Source organism: Elephantulus edwardii, unplaced genomic scaffold, assembly GCF_000299155.1.
Source record: "Elephantulus edwardii isolate Elephantulus edwardi_28Jun2011 unplaced genomic scaffold, EleEdw1.0 scaffold00026, whole genome shotgun sequence".
In the NCBI taxonomy this organism is placed as follows: domain Eukaryota; kingdom Metazoa; phylum Chordata; class Mammalia; order Macroscelidea; family Macroscelididae; genus Elephantulus; species Elephantulus edwardii.
The window spans coordinates 24,367,471-24,389,854 of record NW_006399776.1 but is presented as its reverse complement, the minus strand read 5'-3'; the positions used below and the strand labels follow the sequence as shown (position 1 = coordinate 24,389,854).

General features: G+C 49.1%; 3 protein-coding genes across 5 annotated transcripts in view; 2 read left to right on the top strand and 1 right to left on the bottom strand.

Moving 5' to 3' along the window:
• Positions 1-1,958, top strand: part of TM9SF1 (transmembrane 9 superfamily member 1) — a 31,893-nt gene extending 29,935 nt beyond the window's left edge. For 2 of the 3 annotated variants that reach the window (XM_006883183.1, XM_006883182.1), the window contains exons 5-6: positions 490-763; positions 1,294-1,958. In XM_006883183.1, the coding sequence (XP_006883245.1) occupies positions 490-763; positions 1,294-1,687 (668 nt within the window). In that variant the 3' untranslated portion in view covers positions 1,688-1,958. The remainder of the gene's footprint in view (positions 1-489; positions 764-1,293) is intronic. The other variant, XM_006883181.1, reaches the window with a different exon arrangement.
• A 454-nt stretch (positions 1,959-2,412) lies between these two features.
• IPO4 (importin 4) lies at positions 2,413-10,882 on the top strand. Its single transcript, XM_006883178.1, has 30 exons — positions 2,413-2,564; positions 2,645-2,731; positions 2,859-2,938; positions 3,024-3,065; positions 3,516-3,645; positions 3,732-3,911; positions 4,163-4,228; positions 4,339-4,440; positions 4,524-4,607; positions 4,888-5,052; positions 5,143-5,196; positions 5,330-5,439; positions 5,884-5,992; positions 6,153-6,282; positions 6,422-6,535; positions 6,629-6,742; positions 6,998-7,118; positions 7,275-7,386; positions 7,492-7,613; positions 7,702-7,779; positions 7,855-7,912; positions 8,014-8,119; positions 8,208-8,401; positions 8,537-8,584; positions 8,951-9,076; positions 9,183-9,391; positions 9,571-9,703; positions 9,787-9,891; positions 10,588-10,657; positions 10,752-10,882. Exons 1-30 carry the CDS (start codon positions 2,496-2,498, stop codon positions 10,880-10,882), a joined length of 3,249 nt encoding a protein of 1,082 aa, XP_006883240.1. The 5' UTR covers positions 2,413-2,495.
• A 313-nt stretch (positions 10,883-11,195) lies between these two features.
• On the bottom strand, positions 11,196-17,013 carry REC8 (REC8 meiotic recombination protein). Its single transcript, XM_006883315.1, has 19 exons — positions 16,958-17,013; positions 16,807-16,875; positions 16,530-16,672; positions 16,371-16,446; positions 16,153-16,270; positions 14,860-14,944; positions 14,463-14,542; positions 14,114-14,249; positions 13,958-14,030; positions 13,778-13,869; positions 13,579-13,628; positions 13,028-13,174; positions 12,667-12,733; positions 12,424-12,587; positions 12,146-12,194; positions 11,868-11,934; positions 11,605-11,736; positions 11,425-11,531; positions 11,196-11,287 (listed from the first exon to the last, which is right to left on the bottom strand). Exons 1-19 carry the CDS (start codon positions 17,011-17,013, stop codon positions 11,196-11,198), a joined length of 1,803 nt encoding a protein of 600 aa, XP_006883377.1.
• Between the last annotated feature and the right edge of the window lie 5,371 nt (positions 17,014-22,384).

Here is a 22,384-nt window from a genome sequence, read left to right as displayed (position 1 = left end):
ACTGAAAGAACTCCTTTGAATTTATTGATTCCCCTAAGTTCTTTCTTCATATTGGAGGAGGGTAACTCTACTGCAGCATTTTGAACCATTTTGCGCTTTCAAAGGCAGTCATAGTCTGCATTCAAAACCTTTTTTGTCCTTAATCCTAAATGTTTGATTTCTATCCCATCATGTTTACATGTGAACCAGGACTTTCTCAAAATAGAGCCTTAATCCAAAGACAGGTTTTATATAACTTTTAGATCTTTATGTAGCAGCTATCTTGATCTTTATTAATGATGGTGAGTGTGGGAAGAGGGTGTTAGTAAGACAAGAACAGTGTGACATGGGTGAGAGCAGTGGGCCCTATGTGGATATCCCACAGCATATGTCTGCTGTTTATAGTGATAAAATTACTTTACCTCTGTCCTTTCTGGTCCAATATAAATGGGTGCCTCCAAGAACATAGCTCCCAGTGCTAACCTTCCCTCTGGGGACATATACCTGCAGTGCCTTTCTTTCTGACATGGAGTGTGGTGAACTCAGTGCATTGGGCCAATGGTTCAACACAAGCTCTGCCAGCTACCACCATCCTGCTGCTGCTGACAGTATGGCTACTGGTGGGCTTTCCTCTCACTGTGATTGGAGGCATCTTCGGGAAGAACAATGCTAGCCCCTTTGATGCACCCTGTCGCACGAAGAATATCGCCCGAGAGATCCCACCCCAGCCGTGGTATAAATCGACCCTCATCCACATGACTGTTGGAGGCTTCCTACCTTTCAGGTATCCTCTTTTTATTCTACTGCGATTACTTACAGATCTTGACCTTGAGTTTTCCTTTCCTCATCCACCACCCTGTAACCTAATCCAATTCAGTAATAATTTCTAGTTTAGCTGTAACATTAAGAGGTCATTACATGGTTTCTTCTATCCCTAAACAAGACTGAGCTGGTATTAGTTTAGATATGTGAAATGTTTCACCTTTAAAGTTCTCCAGAGACTCTCCCTTCATCATATTCTTTGTTTCTGACTAAAGTGTCTACAAGCCCTGTGTGGAGTTTAAACCAATGAACTAGTCATTTTTTTCACTCAACCTCTTTGTGCCAGGCATATTATCCAGTAAAAAATAAGACAAGAACTTAGTCATATTTGTTAAATGAGAGCAGAGGACTGTCCTATGAAGTTAGGAAATCAGTTCACTTACCTTTCATAGTGGCCCAGCAAGGGGGAGGATGGGTCCGAGATGCTGATCAGAGCACTGTGCTTGCAGTGTGCAGCCCTTTAACATGGTGTATTGTTTCTTCTCTCTACAGTGCCATCTCTGTGGAATTATACTACATCTTTGCCACAGTCTGGGGTCGGGAGCAGTATACACTATACGGCATTCTCTTCTTTGTCTTTGCCATCCTGTTGAGCGTGGGGGCTTGCATCTCCATTGCACTCACCTACTTCCAGTTGTCTGGGGAAGATTATCGCTGGTGGTGGCGATCAGTGCTGAGTGTTGGCTCCACTGGACTCTTCATCTTCCTATATTCAGTTTTCTACTATGCCCGGCGCTCCAACATGTCAGGGGCAGTACAGACAGTAGAGTTCTTTGGCTACTCCTTACTTACTGGTTACGTCTTTTTCCTCATGTTGGGCACAATCTCTTTTTTTTCTTCCCTAAAGTTCATCCGATATATCTATGTTAACCTCAAGATGGACTGAGTTCTGGGTGGCCAGAATTAGTGATCTCTTTTATGCCCTTTCTAAATGCTCCATTGACCTCTCCTGCCAGGGTCACGTCTGATTGAGTGACTGAATCGTGTGATGGCATTGTTGCCTTTCCCTGTTGGTCCTCCTATTCCCAGAGAGGGCCTGGAAACTCGAAATCTCTATTATGAGGAGTATATATTTGGATTTTTAAAGTTGTTTTTAGTTTCGGTCCCTATTTTTCTTTTTACAACTATGAAAATAAAATTTACTAAGAAAAAGGATCCTGTAGTTAAGGTTTGGTCTGGATATAGGCACTCAGTTTCTGCGGTTAAGTGCACAGTGCCCTGGAAAGCTGAGTCAGTCTTGGGAACGCAGAAAAGTTTAATTTTACAAAAAGAGCCCTTGCGGTATGGAGTTACGCTGCCAACCCAAAGGTCCAACGTTTGAATCCACAGGAGAAAGATGGGCAGTCTCCTTCCATGTGATTTACTGCCTCTAAGAAACCCTTGGAAATAAAGTGGGGTGGGGGGAAGAAACCCTTGGAGGGTTGCTTCCGACTCAACAGTACACAACAGAGTCCAGCAGCAGGGCCTGGGAACTATCCTCCGGAACAGATCTTGTTAGGGTCCTGTTTCCGCGGCTGAGTCCGTGAACGCACCAACGGAAGCGGCGGAGCCAGAGCCCCTAGTGGGAAACGCGTTGGATCACCTAGGCGACGGAAGGTGCTTGGAGCAACGCCCTTTCCGGCGGAAGTGGATGTCAGAGACTCCACGTGCTGTCCCTACCTCTACCGGCTCAGACCCGCGGCTCTGCTGCTGCCATGGAGCCCACCGGCCTGGAGCAGATCCTTCGGGAGTTACTACTGCCAGACACCGAACGCATTCGCCGGGTATGGGGCAGGCGGGACTGGGCCAGGGCGAGCGGGAGGAAGCCGGAAGGGCCGGACTCTGACACCTTGCCCCCTTTCAGGCCACAGAGCAGCTCCAGATCACCCTTCGGGACCCTGCCTCCCTTTCGGCGCTCTGTGACCTTCTGGCTTCAGCGGCCGACCCTCAGGTGAAGCCCCTTCCCCTTCCCGCTGAGCTGCCCACAGCATGCCACTGGCCAAACCCCAGTTCCTTCCCACTGCTACCCGATCTCCACCTTCTTGCCTGGATCTTCCCTTCTGCTTCCTCGCCCCTAGATCCGTCAGTTCGCGGCTGTGCTGACACGCAGACGACTGAGTACTCGCTGGCGGAGACTCGCCGCGGAACCTAGGGAGAGGTGGGCTGGGCCCTGGGCAGGACGGGGTCGGGCTGATTTTGCTTTCATACAGGGTAGTACTGAATATCTGCTAATTGAATTCCAGCCTCAAGTCCTTGGTCTTGACATCCCTGCAGAGAGAGACTGAGTGAGTGTTTACTTGCTTCCTCTGACTCACACATTCGGGCTTTCAGCTGTAAACTGAGATTTGGGGGTCATTAACATCAGTACCAGCAGAGTTTTACAGCAGGGCCTGGGGACTGTATCTGGAGAACAGATACTGTTAGGGTAAAGCCAGAGATTCTGAACTGCTTTGAACACTAAACGCTTGGAAGTTCTTGAGAATGGGCTGGTGGTGATTTATGAAACCTGAGTCTGAAGAATGGAATGGAAATTCAATCTGAGACTGAGTTTATCAGATTACAAACCTCTTGGCTGGGTCTTCATCCAAATCACTGCCTCATTTGTCTCAACTTGATGTAGACACTATGTCCACACCTGAGAGCTTCTCTCTCCTGGCTGCCCCTAGAAGGTAGGCTAGCATGTATGGGAGGAAGGAAAGTATTGAAGGATGATGAGAGGGACTTCCTGTTTGCAGTCATTCTGTGACCCTCAGCCTGGCCCAGCTCACAGCCACCATTTTTCGGAAGGAAGGTTTGAAGGCCTGGCCTCAGCTCATGGAGCTCCTTCAACACAGTACCCATAGCTCTCACATCCCAGAGAAAGAGGTACTGTTTTACATTGGGCAGGAGGGAGGGACTGAAGGCTGGATATACAGTGTAAATATCTCTTTTCTATCCCCTATTCCTGGAAGATGGGATTTTTGTTACTGAGTGTGGTGGTGACCTCCCAACCTGATGCTTTCCAAACTCATCACCGGGAGCTTCTTCGACTTCTGAATGAGACCCTTGGTGCAGTGGGCTCCCCGTGCCTACTCTTCTATTCCTTGCGAACTCTGACCTCCATGGCCCCCTTCCTTGGCACTGATGATGTGGTGAGATGTAGGCCCACACTTTCCTACCCCATCCCCCACAATGGTTTAGACTTTGGTATACAGTGATACTTCTTTTCCTGCCTGTTGTCTTACTTGGCTACTGGGAGGGGGCAGACTGGTAGTTGAGACCCATTCCTATACTTGAGCTCTTTCTCAAGAGCCAATTTGTGAAGAGGCTGCTAGTTTCTCAGCTCTGAAGATCATAGGCTGCTCTATGATTTCTGAAATTCAATTCCTCTTGTGTCCTCCAGCCTCTTGCACGGATGTTGGTGCCCAAGCTTATCATGGCTGTGCAGACCCTAATCCCCATAGATGAGGTGAGGACATAGAGGTGGGACTTTACTGGAAGGAGAATGAGGAATATTTCACCTGGTCCACAGAAGAAGAAACATGGCAGCTCTATATGAGTTTTCCTTCTGTTCCTTAGGCAAAGGCCTGTGAGAGCCTGGAGGCCCTAGACGAGCTGCTAGAGTCAGAGATGCCCATCATCACACCCCACCTCTCGGAAGTCCTTAATTTCTGCCTGGGGGTGAGACGGGTGGATTTGTTCATATATAATGTTCTGATGGGAGTTTGCTTGCCTGCCTCTGATTCCCCTTAGTCTCTGGGCAGGTTGCTGGAAATGTGGCCCTAGGTGATGCAATACGAGTACGCATTCTCTGCTGCCTCAGTTTTTTAGTCAAAGTCAAGAGCAAGGTGAGTGCCCTCTGATACACATCACCCTACACTTTTCTCCGCTGTTAGTCCAACTTAAGGGCTTTCCATCTCAGGGTATGCAAAAACACCTTGGCTGATACGTTTAACTTTGACCTGGCTCCCAGCTCGAGACTGGAAATTTCTTGTGGTGCCCCTTTTCTAGCTCCTAGAAGGCTGGATTTTATTATCTTTTTTTTTAAAAAAAAAACCAAAACCAAAAACAAACATGATCCCATCTTGGGAGTAGACTTTAGGGCATTTTTCTGCTTTCCCTCTCAAGGCCTTACTGAAGAACCGTCTGTTGCCACCCTTACTGCACACACTTTTCCCCATTATGACTGCCGAGCCACCCTTGGGGCAGTGTGATCCTGAGGACCAGGATTCAGAAGAGGATGAGATGGAGATGGGGTTGTCAGGAGAGACTCCCAAGCACTTTGCTGTACAGGTAAGACATAGAATAGGGCCAAGATGTAGGGTATTAGATTATTGCAGAGACAGAGATAGAGTTAAACAAAACCTTCCCATTCTTTCTCAGGTTGTGGACATGCTGGCACTACACCTCCCCCCTGAGAAGCTCTGTCCCCAGCTGGTAAGTATGGTTTTACTTTCTGGCATTCCCATCTGCAGAAAGTTTTAGTCCCAGTAGATTTGAGGGGACTTTTTGCTATAAGAATGGGCATGCTCTTGCTGGAATATTAGGAGAGTACCATTTGTCTCCCTAGATGCCCATGTTGGAAGGAGCTCTGCAGAGTGCAAGCCCATACCAACGAAAGGCTGGGCTCCTGGTACTGGCCGTGTTGTCTGATGGAGCTGGTGACCACATCAGGCAGAGGTATATATTCTACTTGAGTGATTAGGAGCTTTGAGAAGTGGACCACATTCCTGGGACAGTCTTTGCTTATTTTTGTTTCAGCCTACTTACCAGTAACATTATACTCTTCATGTGTCTGGTTTGGGAGATAAAATAAATTATTATTTCAGTTATGAGGCCAGAAAGGGAGTTCTGGTGGCTTAGCGGTAAGAAACTATGGTGCATTAGAGGTTCGAATCAACCAGCTACTCTGTGGGAGAAGGATGAGCAGTCTCCTCCCATGTGATTCACTGCCTCTGAAAACCTGCTGGGGGGTCAGCTATGAGTCAGTTCCAATTTAGTGACACACCAAAACAACAGCAGAGGGGTCAGGTTGGTTTTTCCCAGGGGAAGCAAAAACAGGCCAGTTTTGTACTCTGTTCCATTTTCCTTAGACTCTTGTTGTCTTGTTCTGCTCCCACCCAGACTGCTGGCCCCATTACTGCAGATCGTATGTAAGGGCCTGGAAGACCCATCCCATGTTGTGCGAAATGCTGCACTTTTTGCCCTGGGCCAGTTCTCCGAGAACCTGCAGGTCAGCTGGGCTGAACATAGCCTGTGGCTTCTTCAGTCCCTTCCCATCCCCAAGACTTAACCATCATGCCTTTAGCTTGCATCTCCTGTCTAAGCATTCTTCCTGGAGTGTGTGCCTTGCACCTGAGCCTGACTCTGGCACCTCTTTCTCCTTCCCTCAGCCCCATATCAGCAACTATTCAGGGGAAGTAATGCCGCTACTCCTTGCCTACCTAAAGTCAGTGCCACCAGGACATGTACAACACCTAGCCAAGGCCTGTTATGCCCTGGAGAATTTTGTGGAGAACCTAGGTAGTAATGGTGGGGGGGGTGTGATGGAGAGGAGTCTGCTGCCCTTTTTTGCCCTAGGGCCCAAAGGCCACCACAGGATCAGTCTGTATCCAAAAGGATAGAAACCTGGGTTGATTGAGAGGAGGACTTTTTCATATAGGGTCCAAGGTGCAGCCCTACCTTCCTGAGCTTATGGATTGTATGCTACAGCCTTTGAGGAACCCCAGTAGCCCTCGAGTCAAGGAGCTGGCTGTGAGCGCCCTAGGGGCCATTGGTGAGAAGAAGATGGGGGAATAGGGTTTCCCCCGAGAGCCTGTGCTAGCATCCTTCCCCTCTCCTCCACCCTGACTCTTTCTCTGTCCTGCAGCCACAGCTGCCCAGGCCTCCCTGCTGCCCTACTTCCCTGCTATCATGCAATGCCTGCAGGAATTCCTCTTGACAGGCCATGAGGACCTTCAGCCTGTGCAGATCCAGAGCCTGGGTAAATGAGGGTTAGGGTTACTAGGTGAGGTCCCAGTGCTAGGGTGTGGGGTGATCACCTGATATTCACAAGCACTCCCCTAGGGCAGCACAGCTGTCTTACTTCTCATCAAATGTGGTCACCTTGACACTGTCTAGTAGGAGTAAGTGGTGTTTCTCAATTCCCTCAGTTGCTACCTTTAGTTCCAAGGTCTTGGTCCTACCTTTCTTCAGCTCACTTGCACACTCTGACGTTAACCAAACTCTTGTTCCACAGAGACGTTGGGTGTGTTGGCACGAGCAGTAGGGGAGCCCATGAGGCCCCTGGCTGAGGAATGCTGCCAGCTAGGGCTGGGCCTGTGCGACCAGGTAGACGATCCTGATTTGCGGCGCTGCACGTGAGTGGCCCCTGATTCCACCCACATGCCCAACCACTAGATCCACAGAGTCCTCACTCCCATGCTCTGTGCATGTGATCTGGACCACAGCCAGGCTTTCCACCATGTCTGGCTATAGCAGATGGAATTTGCATAGTCTCTGTCTACTTCCACCAGGTACAGCCTATTTGCAGCCTTATCGGGATTGATGGGGGAGGGCCTTGCCCCTTATCTGCCGAAAATCACCACGCTTATGCTGTTGTCATTGCGCTCCACCGAGGGCATCGTGGTGAGCAGGGGGAGCGGCTGACAGGATGGCTGGGAATGGTCAGCCTGAAATACACTGTCTCCTGGACCCCCTGAACCTGAGTCCTCCTATCACTCCTACATCCAGCCTCAGTATGATGGCAGCAGCTCATTCCTTCTGTTTGACGACGAGCGTGATGGGGAAGAGGAGGAGGAGGAGGAACTCATGGACGAGGACATGGACAACGACGAGGACTCGGAGATCTCAGGGTGCGGAGGCTTGCCGTGTTGGCCAGAGAAATCCAGACTGTGATTTTGTCTGTGGAGCTGTGACTGACGACCACTGCCTCCTGTTTAGGTACAGCGTGGAGAATGCCTTTTTCGATGAGAAAGAAGACACTTGTGCTGCTTTGGGGGAGATCTCTGTGAACACAAAGTGAGTGTTCCTCCTTCTTTTGCCTTGAACCCCCACCTGGGAGCCACCTCCCCATGGTTGTGTGTCTGTCCACAGTGTGGCCTTCCTTCCATACATGGAGAGTGTCTTTGAAGAAGTATTCAGGTTGCTGGAGGTGAGTGGGCCAGTGAACAGGGGTAGGTGGGACTTGTGGGTTAGTGGCCTGTGTTCACCCTGTACCTGGCAGGCACACCCACAGTCTCCTTCATCCTGCAGTGCCCTTACTTCAGTGTTCGGAAAGCAGCGCATGAGGCCCTGGGTCAGTTCTGCTGTGCGCTGCACAAGGCCTGTCAGAGCTGCCCCTCAGAACCCAACACTGCTGGTGAGGAGGGGAGACTGGGACCAGGCTCGGGGACTGCAGTCAGGGTGGGGCAGGGCCTGGCCAGAGCTTCAATCAGTGATGTCCTCAGCTCTGCAGGCTGCTCTGGCCCGGGTGGTACCGTCTTATATGCAGGCAGTCACTGGGGAACGAGAACGCCAGGTGGTGATGGCTGTGCTGGAGGCTCTGACCGGTGTGCTGCGCAGCTGTGGGGCCATTGCCCTGCAGCCTCCCGGGCGCCTTGCTGAGCTCTGCAGTGTGCTCAAGGCTGTACTGCAGAGGAAGGTGAGCAGGGTGGGTGGGCTGAGGGAGAGGAGACCTGGCCCTAGATTGGGGCAGTCAGAAGCTACAAGTCCTGCTCCCCCAACCCCATGGGATGAAGGCGGGAGAGCTGGGCTGAACTGAGTTAACTGCCCACAGATAACCTGCCAGGACAGTGATGAGGATGAAGAGGAGGATGAGGACCAGGTGAGAGCTCTAGGGACCCGGCAACCTGATTGGTCTCTGTGGAGGTGGTGGTGGTTATGCAGTGAAACTTAGGAGAGCCAGCCACTAAAGTAGATGAGTGAAGGCTCAGAATGACCCAATCTTGATTTCACTTGGCCTGTGAGAACTCAGGGAAGGAAAACAGTGTGGACTAGAGCGTCTAGAGATGTGATGGGTGAGAGTGAAATGGCCAAGAGAAGCATTTGGAGTTGTGAGAAGCCCAGTATGGGAAGGCTGAGTCCTGTCATCCATGGGCCACAAACTGGGGCATGGCAGTAGTGGGACATGGTTGGAGATGCCCAGTCACAGAGCTGGCCCTGGAGCTCAACCCCTGACCTGCCTCAACAGGCTGAATACGATGCTATGTTACTGGAAAATGCAGGAGAGGCCATCCCTGTCCTGGCTGCTGCTGCTGGAGGAGATGCCTTTGCCCCCTTCTTTGCTGGCTTCTTGCCACTATTGCTGTGCAAGACGGTGCGTGTTCCATTCACTGACATTGAGCTCCATTCCACCCCTGTTCCCAGCCCACCTGTATTTATCTCAAACGATTTGTATTCCTTTTCCACTTTTCCACTACCAGAAACAGGGCTGTACAGTGGCAGAGAAGTCGTTTGCAGTGGGAACCCTAGCAGAGTCCATTCAGGGTCTGGGTACTGCCTCAGCCCAGTTTGTGTCTCGGCTGCTTCCTGTGCTGTTGAGCAGTGCCCGGGAGGCAGACCCTGAGGTGCGGAGCAATGCTATATTTGGACTCGGTGTGCTGGCAGAACACGGCGGACGCCCTGCCCAGGAGTATCCTCAGTTTGCAGGGGAAGTCTTGGATGGGGCCAGAGGTTGACAACCACCAGGAGTGCAGGGAGAGTAAAAGCCTCTCTGTCTCTCTGTGTGTCAGGCTCACGCCTTTTCCTGTGCCAAGGGGCTGAGGGTAGGGTCTGCCTTTGTGTGTACTTGTTCCTTGACCTGGGTCCCAGACATTTCCCCAAGCTCTTGGGGTTCCTGTTGCCCCTGTTAGCACGAGAGCGCCACATTCGTGTCCGTGACAATATCTGTGGGGCACTTGCCCGCCTTCTGATGGCTAGTCCCACAAAGAAACCAGAACCCCAGGTGAGAGACGAGGGCTTCAGGCAGGGCCAAACAGCTGAGGTGGTGGGAGGCAGAGCAGATAGACCTGAGATATCTCTGTCCAGGTGCTCGCTGCCCTCCTGCACGCACTGCCGCTGAAGGAGGACTTGGAGGAGTGGGTCACCATCGGACACCTCTTCACCTTTCTCTACCAGAGTAGCCCTGACCAGGTAATGATCGTGCTTGGTGGCAGTAAGTAATTCCCCAGGCCCTTGGAGGGGACCAGGTGTCCTGGTCATAGAAGAGAACTGGTGTCAGTTGTCGCTGTTATTAGATAGTCCTCTGTTCATCCACATTCTCTTCTGTCACTTGCAAGGGTTGGCAGCCAGTCTGGTGGCTGAGGAGGGAGCATTTTTCCTCAGGGAAGCACAATCCTCCATAGCCATTTCTACCATTTCATTTGTGCCAAAAGTTGTATACTGGGAAACTCCACCAACCCTTTCAATCAGAGAGGCTCTACTCTCTGGGTGAGATTTTGTCTGTACTGAGTAGCTAGGTTTGGAGTTATTACCCCGTGTTCCTGTGTGTGTTCTCCATCTTGTCCCTTTAGATATTTGTAGGTTATTGGAGCTCCTTGGTATGTGGGCTTTTGGTCTTGAAGCTATGACTTTAGTCACCTTTGGTCACACATCTCCTATTTTCTCAAAGCAAACTGTATTAACACAGTGATTTACGGATGCCTGTGAATCAATATCTGGTTCAAGTAACCCTGATAGAATTGCCTTTCCATGTTCTCCACCACCTCAGCCCTATCTTCAGCCCATCTGGGTAGGGAAGCCCGGTTCTGGTACTTCTGTCTTAACCCCTTTGGCCACTCTTAAGGCCCCAGGCACTACTGCCCCTGAATCCACCATTCCTCTTCACAGGTTGTAGATGTGGCTCCTGAACTTTTGCGAATCTGCAGCCAGGTTCTGGCTGACAGCAAGGTCCCAGCAGGTGAGGGTGATGGGCAGAGCTGGGGTGGGGCTGGGAGTAGTAGTGCTCACAGGGCCTGGGAGCAAGGGGTTGACCCTCTATACTCTCTATCCAGATGCCAAGGCCACACTGCTGCTGCTCCTGACCTTCCTAGCCAAACAGCATGCTGACAGCTTCCAGGCAGCCCTGGGCTCACTGCCTGGTGACAAAGCTCAGGAGCTGCAGGCCGCTTTGGGCCTCACGTAGACTTCAAGCTGTGGCCAGGACAGAAGAACTGAACAGCCTAGACCACTTCCTGGCCTATGTCCAGCTTGCACCTTACCAGAGTCTAGGCCTCGTGCTCACCTGTCTGCTGCCTTACAAGAACATCTTTGGGGCTGTCCTTGTTACACTGTAGGGTAACACAAGTGAAGTCTTGACATCGTACTGTAATAAAGGCAGTTTTCTGCTCTAAGGCAGGGAAGATGGAGACACACATTTACAAACGAGGCAGACAGGGCCCAGTAAGGCAGAACCTGATTTAATGTAGCTGTTTTCCTGAAAGCTTTGCATGTAGCTTCTAACTGCTGTGGAATCTGGGTCCTGGCTTTATCAAGAGGCGTCCATACGGCCGCTCCTGTTCCACACGAAGGATCTTCTGTGCTGAGAGCACTAGACAAGCAGGGAGGAAGGGGCGAGGTCAGGAGCACTCTGTACCTTCCCCCACTCCAGTGTGGACAGCTGCCTCTGGCCTGTGTGTTTTCCCTGCCCCGCCCTACACACAAATACACTCAGGTCCCTATGCTTACCCAGGAGTAGGTAGAAAACCCGAGCAGCTGTTCTGCGGGAACTCAGAGGTGGCACCAGGCTGCTGAAGTCAGGTTCTCTTTTGGCCTGTAGTTCCAGTGCCACTGCCCTACAGGGATCAGGAGCAATTAGCTGAGGCCACAGCGCAGGTTCACCCCAGTGAGGTACCCCTTCCTTGTTACCTGTGCACAGCCTCCAGCGAGACCAGCTCTGGCTCTGGAGGCAGTTCCAAAGGCAGCTCCATAGGCACTTCGGGGAGTTCAGGCACAACGGGCAATGCAGGAGGCTCTGGCTGCTCCATCTCAGCCCAGGCCCTGGGAGGACATGGGAGCCAGATATGGGGAGGGGAAGATGGCACCCGGAACAATGACGGGCATCACCTTCCCCGCATTTCCTCCACCTGGCCATGGCTGCAGCCCCAAATGCACACAACCAGGCTGCTTACCACCGCTCTTCTGGAGGGATGAGGCTAGTGCGGGACTTCTCTTCCTCAGCAGCTTCTAGAGAGAGCTCTGTAGGGGAAGAAAGGTGCTGGGGAGGGTTCTGGGTGGATCTGAGCTTTCAGGATCTTGGGGCCCATTGGTCTGACTGGAAACCTGTGGCAGGGCCTTGCTACAATAAACAGCATCAGCAAGTGGGGAATACATTTTCCTGGACAATGCTTAGAGTAGTCTCTAAAGCTTCTCGAATCTAGGACTTCCCCCACCTATACTGCAGTCTTACCTGAAGACAGCATAAGGGGACCACTGGGTTCCTGGGCCTCTCTGAGGTCCTGGGGACAGAAGAGACAGCTAAAGCCTCAAGCATCACAGAAACAGGAGCTAAGCAGTTAGGGGTGGGAGAAGATTCCAATCCTGATCTGCCTCTGAGGCCAGGACATATGCTCCCTCACTGTTGCTCAGGACTTGAAGCACAAAACAATTTGCTGACAGGAACAGAAAGTTTGCTCTGAACTCAGGCAAAGCAGAGCTCGGGGCCTTCAGGAAGGGGTCTGTGTGCACCTCAATTTCACTCAGAGTTTCAGTCTTTCTTCTTTCTTCCTCAGGTGCTGCCTCCCTTTCAGCAGCCTCCTCAGGCTCTGGAGGCGGTCTGCGTCTGAGTGCCCGTGGGGGCACCTGGGCACAGTGGGTCCAGAGAGCCAGTAGTTCTGGGGGTAGCCAGCCAGCTGAGAATAAAGGACAGTAGGATCAGAGTTTGAGATTGGGCTTGGAAGGGCCTCGGTACCCAAATCCCACCACTCTTACTGTGAGTTGGAGTTTGGAACAGCTCAGCAGGGCTCATAGTTGTCTTCTCAGGGGGCTGCACCATGGGCTACAGGATGAAAGACCAGAAACCCAGTTGTGAGGACACCCTTTCTCTGCTTATTTTGACCTTAATCTACCATCTCTCTACGTTCCCTACACCACTAATGCTGATAGAATTTGTAATCTGGGTGCCAGATATGTGCTAGGCAAAATCACTAAAATAAGGTGCAGAATCATGGCTGTACAAATGTGCATCGTGTTTCCTGGGGGATGGAATTGAGTTTTATGTCAAATTTATAGTGCACCTCGCCCCTCCCCCAGCCGTCTTTGTTGGGGGTGGTATGGGGTCTTCAGCACTCACACACTCCCAGCAGTGGGCTTTGGTTTGCAGTTGTTCCTGGAATTTCTCCCTGGAGATCTGGGTCTCCTTGTCCCAGAAAAGTAACTGGCGGCGGCGGCGGCGAGCAGGCGGGCTCTCTGGAGATGGGGGGGCTGGGGGCCTCTTACGCTGAGTGGAAAAGGGAGGTACGGCTATATGCTACTTTTTTTTCCTTTTCTGTCATACAGGTTTCTTAGGAAGGGCTGGGGCAGGAACTTTGGCAGCTCTTGAGTGTATTCATGTATCCAGTACATAGATATTACACTGAATGTTGTTGATTGCTATTGAGCATGACTCATAGTAACCTTATGAACAAAAGGCCTGAAGCCTTTCTATATCGCCATTTACCAAACTTAATAGAGTTTCCAGAAGCATATTGTTTAGGAAGTAGATGTGGCACTGAATGAAATGGATTAGGAAAAGAGCTCCCTTCACTATTTTACATAAAAGCCCCCTGTAGGCTGGCAGTGGCCTGGGTTGAAAGAGCACCCGAGGGAGAGGGGCAAAGGAGGTTTGGAAGGGACACTACTCACCTCAGGACTAGGTGGGGCTGGCAGATGCAGCTCTTGTGGAGGAGTCACTTCTGCAACAACACCTTAGGTTGTGGTTCTGTCCCCTTCACCCTTGCATCCACCCAGGCTAAAAGCTGAAAGGCCCTCAGGCAAGTTGGAAGACAGGATCCAATCTGCAGTAGCAGAAACTTTGAGGGCTTACCACACAGCAGGAACTCACCAGTGAGCAGAGCCCCTGGCTCCCATGGCGTGGGCTTCAGCTCTTCAGGGCCCAACACCTCACTTGGAAGTGGCTCTGCTGCCCCTTCAACTCTGAAGGGAAATGAACAAGAGAAATTAGGACACCCACCCACAGCACTGATGCCCCCATTGCCCTGGAGGTGGGGGGTCCTGTCCTTACTGTACAGGAGCTGGAGGTGAAAGCGGGGGCACTGGGGCTTCACCCTCCGGGGCTCTGGGTTCTTCCTTGGACACTGCAAAAAGAGGACCAGAGCTTAGAAGGCAAAAGAGATAGGAACACCACCCAGTTCCAGACTGTTCTTGCTGGGGGCCTGACCATCTGGTGCTGGGCGGGCTCTGCGCTCCCGAAGAGGCCTGGCATGGCGACGCTCCTCTAACAAGATTGCTTCATCTTCCTCGGCCATCAGCAGGTCAAGGTCTTGGCGGCTGACCTCTGGAAGGTCCTGTTCACCCTAGTGAGAGAATAGCAAAGAAAGGGTACTCGTATCTCATTTCTGAAAAGGCAAATGGGTCTAGGAGAGTGTACAGAGAAGGCAGAACTCTGGGGATTGGGCTGTCAAGCAGGTTTGAAACATGGGTCCTTATCTGTAAAATGGGAATAAAGATTCTGACTTCATAAGATATTTGTGGGGCAGTAATAGGTTAACATGCAGGGGACCACTTACCTCTATTTGTAGCATGTGTATGGGCTCCGCTTCCTGGAGGGTGATGGCCTCAGGAGAGAGCACAGTGCTTGGCATCCTGTCTGGAGGATCAGGGGAGTCACACTAACCTCCCTGTTCCTTTCCAAGACCCAAGACCCATACAGTGAGGCAAAGTACAGACTGTGGCGTCATGTCAACTTATTTTCTAGTCAAGTCCATGCTAATCCCTAGCAGTCTGGCCATGAGTCAGTGTTTAATCACTATTAGCCTCGTTTTCCTTTTCTGTAAAGTGAGAATAATTTTTTTACTTCATTGAGACACCTGTGAGACAGTTTATACACATAAAGTCCCTTTTGGGGCCAGACTTCAGCTCTTGGGCCTCCATATATCTCCTACCAGAAAGGTTCTCTGTGCTCACCTGGCTTCTTGGGCTCTGTAGTGACCTCAGGGGGTATCGCCTCAACAATCCTCTCTGGGGTCACACCCTCTAAGAGATGTCGAATCTTCGGGAAGGAATTGGGGACAAAAGAAAGAATTCAGCATCAGCCCCCTGCTATTCTACCTTCACAGCTTTAGATACCCAAATCAAAACCAAACTTGGCTGCTGACTTACCGTGATCCTATAGGACAGAGTAGGGAGATCTGGTGGCATAGGCTATAGGGAATTGGGCTTTTAACCCAAAAGTGGTGCCCCTCTGATGGTTCAAATCCACTAGAGGCTCTAAAGGAGAAAGACAGGCTCTCTCTTCCTGTATGGTTTATAGCCTCTCAAAAACCCACTAGAGTGTTAGCGATAAGTCAGTTCCACCTCGACAGTGAGTGAATGGAGAATAGAGTAAAATGGCACTGCAGAGTTTCTAGGACTATAGTCATTACAGGAAAAGTGTCACATCTTTCTCCCATGCATCAGCTATTGGGTTCAAACTACTGACCTTTTGATGAGTAGTCAACTGTGTAAACATTGCACAACCAGGGCTCCTTGATCTTCAGACAATGGAAGTACCCTTTTATGTCTAGCTCTCATTGTCTTAACATCAGTCTGTAGTGATCCCATGCCTCATCTCTCTTGCCATTCCTCTCCACCACATCACCTGGCTTTGGTTTTATCTATGCAACATGCATTGCACCCTATGTTCTTTATCATGAACAGAGGTGAAGAGATTCTTGACCTTATCAAGCCTATGCCAGGGAATACATTTGTATATGATCCCAACAAGTTGTTTGCTGTCAAGCCAGGACTCTCTAGTGGGTTTTTCAGAGACTGTAAATCATCTGAGAGGAGCCTGCCCATCTTTCCTTTCATGGAGCAGTGGGTAAATTAAAGCAGTTCAACTCCTTACTACTAGGCCATCAGAACTCCAACAAGAGTCAACAAAAGGTAAAAACACAGTTCTAAAAATGCATGGAGTTCCAGAACAGCTCTTCTAATTATGGAGATAAAAGGCATGAAAAGGGGTGTGAGTCAGGTCTATCAAGGACATGACTAGAAGAGCATGAGGATCTTGGCCAGGAAAGGAGCTGCCTCCTATGGAGAGAGCATCCTGGCAGGATGCCTGAGTGAGTAAATGCTAGAGGTTCTGCCTGTACCAGCCCAGGATTTCCTCTGGGGGGAGATCTATGGCAAGGCCCCCCTCCTCCTAACTCATTGTCTGGCACAGGGATAACCCTCCTGCACTGTCACTTCATGAGTTTGAGGTGTACCAGGGTCTACCTGAGGGATCTCAAAGGGGCTGGGAAGTTGGGGATCCACAGACATCATTCCAAAAAAGGGATCAGGAGCATCTTCCAGGGACTTCATCACGGCTAGGCGGTTAGGCAGCAGTCTGGGTCTGAAGGGAAGAGTGTGCTATCAAAGAGACGAAAAGATAGGTGGAAGAGGTGAGCTCACCACCAAAGGCTGGGTAGGTTTATTGCTAAGAGGATACTCACAGGTCAGGCTCTACCATATCGATGCGGATATGCATCTGGGCTCTATGCAGGCGTTCTAAGATATGTTGAATGTCCTCTGTGGGCAGGGCAGGGGGTGTCAACACGAGGGGCCTGGCAGCCTCATGTTTCTGTCCCACCTCCCAAACTTCCCCACCTTACCCACAAGGTACTGGCATTGCTGAGAGTAGACTCGGATTACACCCATCTGGAGCTGGGCTGAGAGATACAGGGAGAAGCGGGGCCGCGGGAGGCCAGGCCGTGGGGGCTCCACTCGAACCATCACATATTGAAGGATTTCCTCACTGAGGGAGAAGTTTTCATAATCGAAGATTTCCTACCTCAATGCTCAGCGAGTAATCAGCCCTATAACCCTGCCTACTCCAGCCATTCCCAGACCTATCTAGGAGCCAGCCGTCTCCTCTTCCTCGGGACTTACCAGGTCTTCGCCACATTGACCTGCAGGTATTCCCGCTTCACCAAGCGGCTGCCGCGCGTAGCTGCCAGCCTGGAACAGAATGGGTGGGATGGAGCGTCAGGCGGAGATTCCCAGTCTCCCCAAATCGCTCCCACCAAGGCCCCTCGGTTACCAGATGGTAGAGAAGCAGCCCGTGTGGCGCTGAAGCACAGTGGGGTAGTAAAACATCTTCCCTCCACAGGTTCACTCAACGTCTCCACCACTTCTGTTTCACTCTCAATCCTGATTCTTCAGGGTTCAGGATTTCCCGGGACTGTTGGAGAGAAGGATTTGAACAGTGGGTGACGGGGCAGGGTGGACCCAGAAAGCCAAGCAGATAATTGAGAAGATAAACATAACGCAAATTCGATACACAGAAACAGGGGCGCCCCTCTTCGCGGGTTCTGAGTATGCGCGACCTGTGGGGACTTCGACTTTACTTCTCCTACGCACCCTTCCGGAGTTAAGTTCCAAGTTGGAGATGCTCAGCTCCCCAAGAACTGAGTCTCAGCCCAGGTGCCAAGGGACAGCGGGTGTCCTCTCCAGCAGACCGTTCTCTCCAGCCTTAGGGAAAACTGCAGGCAGCATGTGCACCACAGCTCGGGACTAGTTACTCTTCTTCAAGACTAGATCCCGCAAAGCAGGGACTGTGTGTATCTAACTGCTTTGCATCTCGCTGCTTATTTGAGGGCCACGACCCTCATAACAGCCAATGGGATACAGAAGTCGGAATGGGCGTGAAACAGCCTGCGAGGGTTCGAGGCCTTAGGGGGAGACCGCGAGCCAATCAGAAGAACTTGCGCTCAACCCGGGACTTAGTTAGGTGTCTTCACCAATGCGCTTCCCTTCTCTCCTCTAGTAACAAGCTCCGAGGCGCTACTCCGCTGACCAATGAGCACGCAGTAAATCTCGGAGTCTCTGCAATCGCTAGTCTGGTAACAACAGCAGCGGACTAGCAAGGGAGGTCGGGGTCGTGGAGGGGGCAACCTTCGTAACTTGGTTCGGATTGTCAAGGTAAAAAGTATCTGACCTGAGTTGAGACCCTGCGCTTCCTGCTAAATTCCAACAACAATTGATTGATCTAATGCTGTGCCCAACTGTGGAGATGGATTTAGCAAGGGGGGGGGGGGGGGAGTTACATCGCCCTTGCCTGAAAGCGGAGAACTTGCCTGGCTCTCAAACAGTGAACCCCTTGGTTGAGCCGAATCTGGTTATTCTGAGCTGTGAATGTTTGGACTCAAAGACTATTTTCTAATGGATTCCAGGCATAGTTCTTGGCCTACGAAAACCATTATTATATCTTACTCTTTGGCCTTAAACCAAGTTGTGTAGTTGTACTTAGGGGTATTCTGGTGGCATAATCTATACAATTGTTGTGCTCCTAACCCCAAGACCACACAGCTCTGGCAGTTCAAATTCACCCCAGTTTGAAGGGCTAAAGTTGAGCAATCTCCTCCCATGTGATTTACAGCCTTAGAAACCCCATGGAGGGTCAGCTATGAGTCTGAACCTCTCAAGAGTCGTAGTTGCAAATCCCCTTCATTCCCCTTGCCTCTGCACAGCCTAGAACGGCTTCCCCCACCTTGACTCTAGGGGGCAGTCCGCCTCTGTAGTGCAATTGAGCTGGTCCTATCTTCTTAGTTTCCTTCCCTTTGAAAGCTCTTGAGTCAGGCAATTCTGTCTTTTCCAACCTGTATCTAGCCCATAGCTCAGTAAATAGTCATCAGATAAATAGGTAATTCCTGTACATTTACAGCCACAGCCTGTCAAAGGTGAAAGAAATTTTAGAAATTGCCTAGTTCAAGTCCAGCCTTATAGATTAAGCAACAGAGGCTTATATAACCCCTTTCTTAGCACACAGTAACCTAGTGAGAGTTGGTTGGGAACTCAACTCTGAAATTCCATTGCTCCTAGTACCATCCTGTTCCTCTATACCTGGCTAAGAGTGGGTTCTATTCAATAACTGTTTTCTAAGTGCTCATTTTGAGACATAAAAATAACATGGGGGCACCTGCCTTTAGAGTGGTTGCAACATAGTTTAGAATATAATCAAGCAGCATATGACAATTTATTCACTTGCTGGTCCATTCATTCAACAAGCATGTGCCAATCACTCTACTAGATACTTGGCATGTGGCAAGTTCCTATCCTAATAGAGTAGAAAAGGGGAGATGAGCAGGCAGAGAAATAGAAATATGTCTGGTGCTATGAAGACAAATGAGACAGCATTAAAGAGTAATGACTTTGTTAGGATTCACAGGGAAGACTCTTCTGAAGAGATGACATTTAAACGGACTCAAGTGAAATAACAAATCGGGTCCCTACCTGGAGGAAAAGTTGGAGGTTTGTTGTGCGGGGTTTGTGGTTATTTTTGTGATTTAAGTGGAAGTTTACAGAGCAAATTGATTTTGCATTCAATAGCTCATCCACATTTTGTTTCCTGATAATGTTTACAATCCTCACATTGTATTAGTGCTAGCACTTCCCACTCTTTTTCCGTTTGCCCTTTCCATCTGCCCTTTCCTACCCATTCCTCTCTTTTGAGCCTTATTTCTGGGAAAATGCTACCCTTTGGATCTTGTATGGTTGGTAGTTCTAAGGAATGCTTTCCTACCTGGTGTTACTGATTACCTTATAAGCCTGTCTAGGGTTTAGTTCAATGCTGATTTCTGTTCCAAATTTGGTGACTAAGGGCCATAGTCTGGGCATTCCATTAGACTGTATTAGACCAGTAAGTCTGGTTTTGGTTAAAAATGATTTTAAGTTTGTGTTTTTTCAAAGTTCGAATATTCTACATTTTTCTCCCACTCTTATCAGGATTCTACTGTGATCCCTTTCAGAGCAGTCTGCAATGGTAGCCACGTACTAGAGCGTTCTGGTTTCAGATCATGGGCACTGAATGAAATTCATGTGGTCCATTAATTTTTTTGAATTAATAGTCTTTGATTTTTCCTTACTCTTCTTCACTCCAGATGGGGAGAGACCAATAGCACTACCTTACATGACCACTTGCAGGCTTCTGTGACTTCAGCTGCTAGCCTTTGTGGATTATGCCAGTTAACTGTGATGTCTCCTCAGACTACAACGAAATTTTTTAGACAAAAGAAATAGCAAATACAAAGGACATAAGGCTGAAATGTGTTTGATAGGTTTAAGGAGCCTGGAGCAAAGGGACTGGGGTGGGGAGAAGAATGACAAGGTACAAGATTATAGAGGAAGATGGGGACCATATTACAAAGACCCTAGAAGTCCCTGTAAAGATTGAGCTTTTACTTGGAGTTAGGAGCCAAAGAAGGACTTTAAACAGTTATAACATGATCATATTTATAAGTTAAAAGGACTCTGCTTTGTTGAGAATAAGCTGAAGGTAACTAGACTGGAAGCAAGGAGACTAATTTTGGGTTAGATCTAAGAAGTAATGGAGGTTTGCTCCACCAGTGTTGGTGGAAGAAGCAGAGAAGTGCCATGTACTGGATATGTTTTTGAAGGAATAATGATGGATCTCTTGATGGATTTATGTGGTTTATGAGAGAAAATGGAAGTCAAAGAGATAACTGAGGATACAAAGTTCAAAATGGGTTTCAGCAAACTGAGGGCACAACAAAGTTTCTGCCCTAAAGGCACTTGGAACCTGATTTCTTCACATGCCTGTTTAGGATCTCAGCCTCTTAGAAAGGTGATGCACAAGATAGAAGAAAGCTCTCAGAGGCCAAGAGGCTAAAAGGCAGTTTTTCAAAGGAGAAAGCAAGAAAAAGATCTTTGGAGAATCTGGGTATTTGATCATGAAGGTCTAAAACACTTAAGGTCTAAAAGAGCAACAAGATAGAAAGGAATCTGGGAAGCCAAACTGGTGTCATGAGTAGAAAAGAGGAAGCCGGAGGATGTGGCAGTCAAGTTAAGTGGTGACTTGAGTCTGCACTCAACCTGGTGGAAGTGAATGGACAGAGAATTTGGGTGACAAGTAGCCTGATAAAGGAAGAATTGCCAGTTTAGTGGCAGAAGACAAAAGGTAAGAAGGGTGTTAAACGCTCTGAAGCCTCTAAATTCAGTGAACAGGTATTGGTGACATGGTAGCTATTATACTCACCTGTCTTTTGGTCCCCCCCCCCCAAATAATAATTTTTATTTGTAGTTCTTTAAAGTCTGAATTTTAAACAGATTCTTGAACTGGTAGCTCATAGCCATTAGCTCGTTCAACTTTAGCACCTGTCTCATCTCCAGTGGCTTTTCCAAAGCTCCCACCTTCACCATGAAGCTCCATGAGTTTGCCCAATTCAAACCTGGGCTTCTTGAGCATTTTTACTTTCCTAACAAATACATAAATAGATTGGCAAGCCTTTTCTATGTCTTTCCCAGTGCTGTCTGGAGTCAATTTATTGACCACTTCTTTCATTTGTCTGCACCTCTTGGGTCATGATTTCCGTAATTTTCTTCCGGATTTGGCGGACTTGTTGGTACTGAGCATAAGATGTCTTCCAAATCTGATTGTTGCATTTTTTTTGTAAAACTAACACAAACCAGACGAAGCAAAAAAACCATCGGTAGTTTTGACATCAACATGCGCTTCAATCACGGTTTGTCATTTTTTGACTGTGGAGCACATTTTGTCATGGGTTAAGATCCATGCCATGGAAGTTGGTGAGGCAGTTTTTGCTTTGAACATCCTCAGTAATTAATTTGAATTTTCTAAATTCAACATTATCATTTTGCAGATCATCAAGGCTCACTTCAAAAACATGACCCTTGAGTCCATCAGATGCAGTTTCGGTTCCTTCAGTCCTTGTGACTAATGTCTTCCCAGTATTTCTTATACTGAACATTGCTGATGCCTTTACATCATACCGATCTTTCATAGAAAATGGATCAACCACTTTCTTCTTGGCTCCTTTTTCTGCCACCTTTTGTAAGGCGCTTGTTCTTGTTGACCGCCATGGTGGTTCTGAGAGCGCGAAAAGGCTACTCACCTGTCTTTCGAAGGCCTTGGACAGGATAAAGAATCCAGCTTGGGAGTAACCTTAAACTGAGGTGACAGAACACTCATGCTATGAGGCAGTGCTAAGAGGGTGTGCTCAGCACCCCATCTTTCCCCACAGAAGACAGATACATGAGGTTTTAGTAACCTTTTCCTCTGATTTCTTCCACCTTCTCAAATTCATAGTTTCAGATTAACCTCAAGTGTCTCCTCTTTCCCTTTGAAACTTCATTCCAACTGCAGGCATGTCTTTGAAGCCTTAGCCAGAGGCCTCTAGGAAAGAACAGCAGTGCACAAATTTTTGTCTATGATTAAGTGGCTAAGGTCCAGTTGTCTTAGTGTCCCTCTTGGTGACTTATATCTGACCCCTCTGATTCTGGTTGTCTAAAAGGTCCAGAGAGTGCTGTCTAGCTTTCATCTTTGCTATATCATACTATTCTTACATGGACTCATAAGCCTCCTCTCAACAAATCAGATACTAAAATTCCTCTTTCAAGAAAAGTTTATTTAAAACATGAAAACAAACAGCCTAGGAGGCAGGGACACCAAAACATTTTATAAAGTGCTTGGCTTTACAACTGAGATGAG

Excerpts from the sequence above, each read along its gene's own strand:
- IPO4 (XM_006883178.1), top strand. The coding sequence starts at position 2,496 with ATGGAGCCCACCGGCCTGGAGCAGATCCTTCGGGAGTTACTACTGCCA. Across the intron at positions 5,053-5,142 it reads CCAAGCACTTTGCTGTACAG|GTTGTGGACATGCTGGCACT; the intron begins GTAAGACATAGA and ends ATTCTTTCTCAG. Across the intron at positions 9,704-9,786 it reads CAAAGAAACCAGAACCCCAG|GTGCTCGCTGCCCTCCTGCA; the intron begins GTGAGAGACGAG and ends ATCTCTGTCCAG.
- REC8 (XM_006883315.1), bottom strand. The coding sequence starts at position 17,013 with ATGTTTTACTACCCCACTGTGCTTCAGCGCCACACGGGCTGCTTCTCT. Across the intron at positions 12,588-12,666 it reads GTTCCAAACTCCAACTCACA|CTGGCTGGCTACCCCCAGAA; the intron begins GTAAGAGTGGTG and ends CTTTATTCTCAG. Across the intron at positions 11,532-11,604 it reads TCGCTGGAGGCTGTGCACAG|GGCAGTGGCACTGGAACTAC; the intron begins GTAACAAGGAAG and ends TGATCCCTGTAG.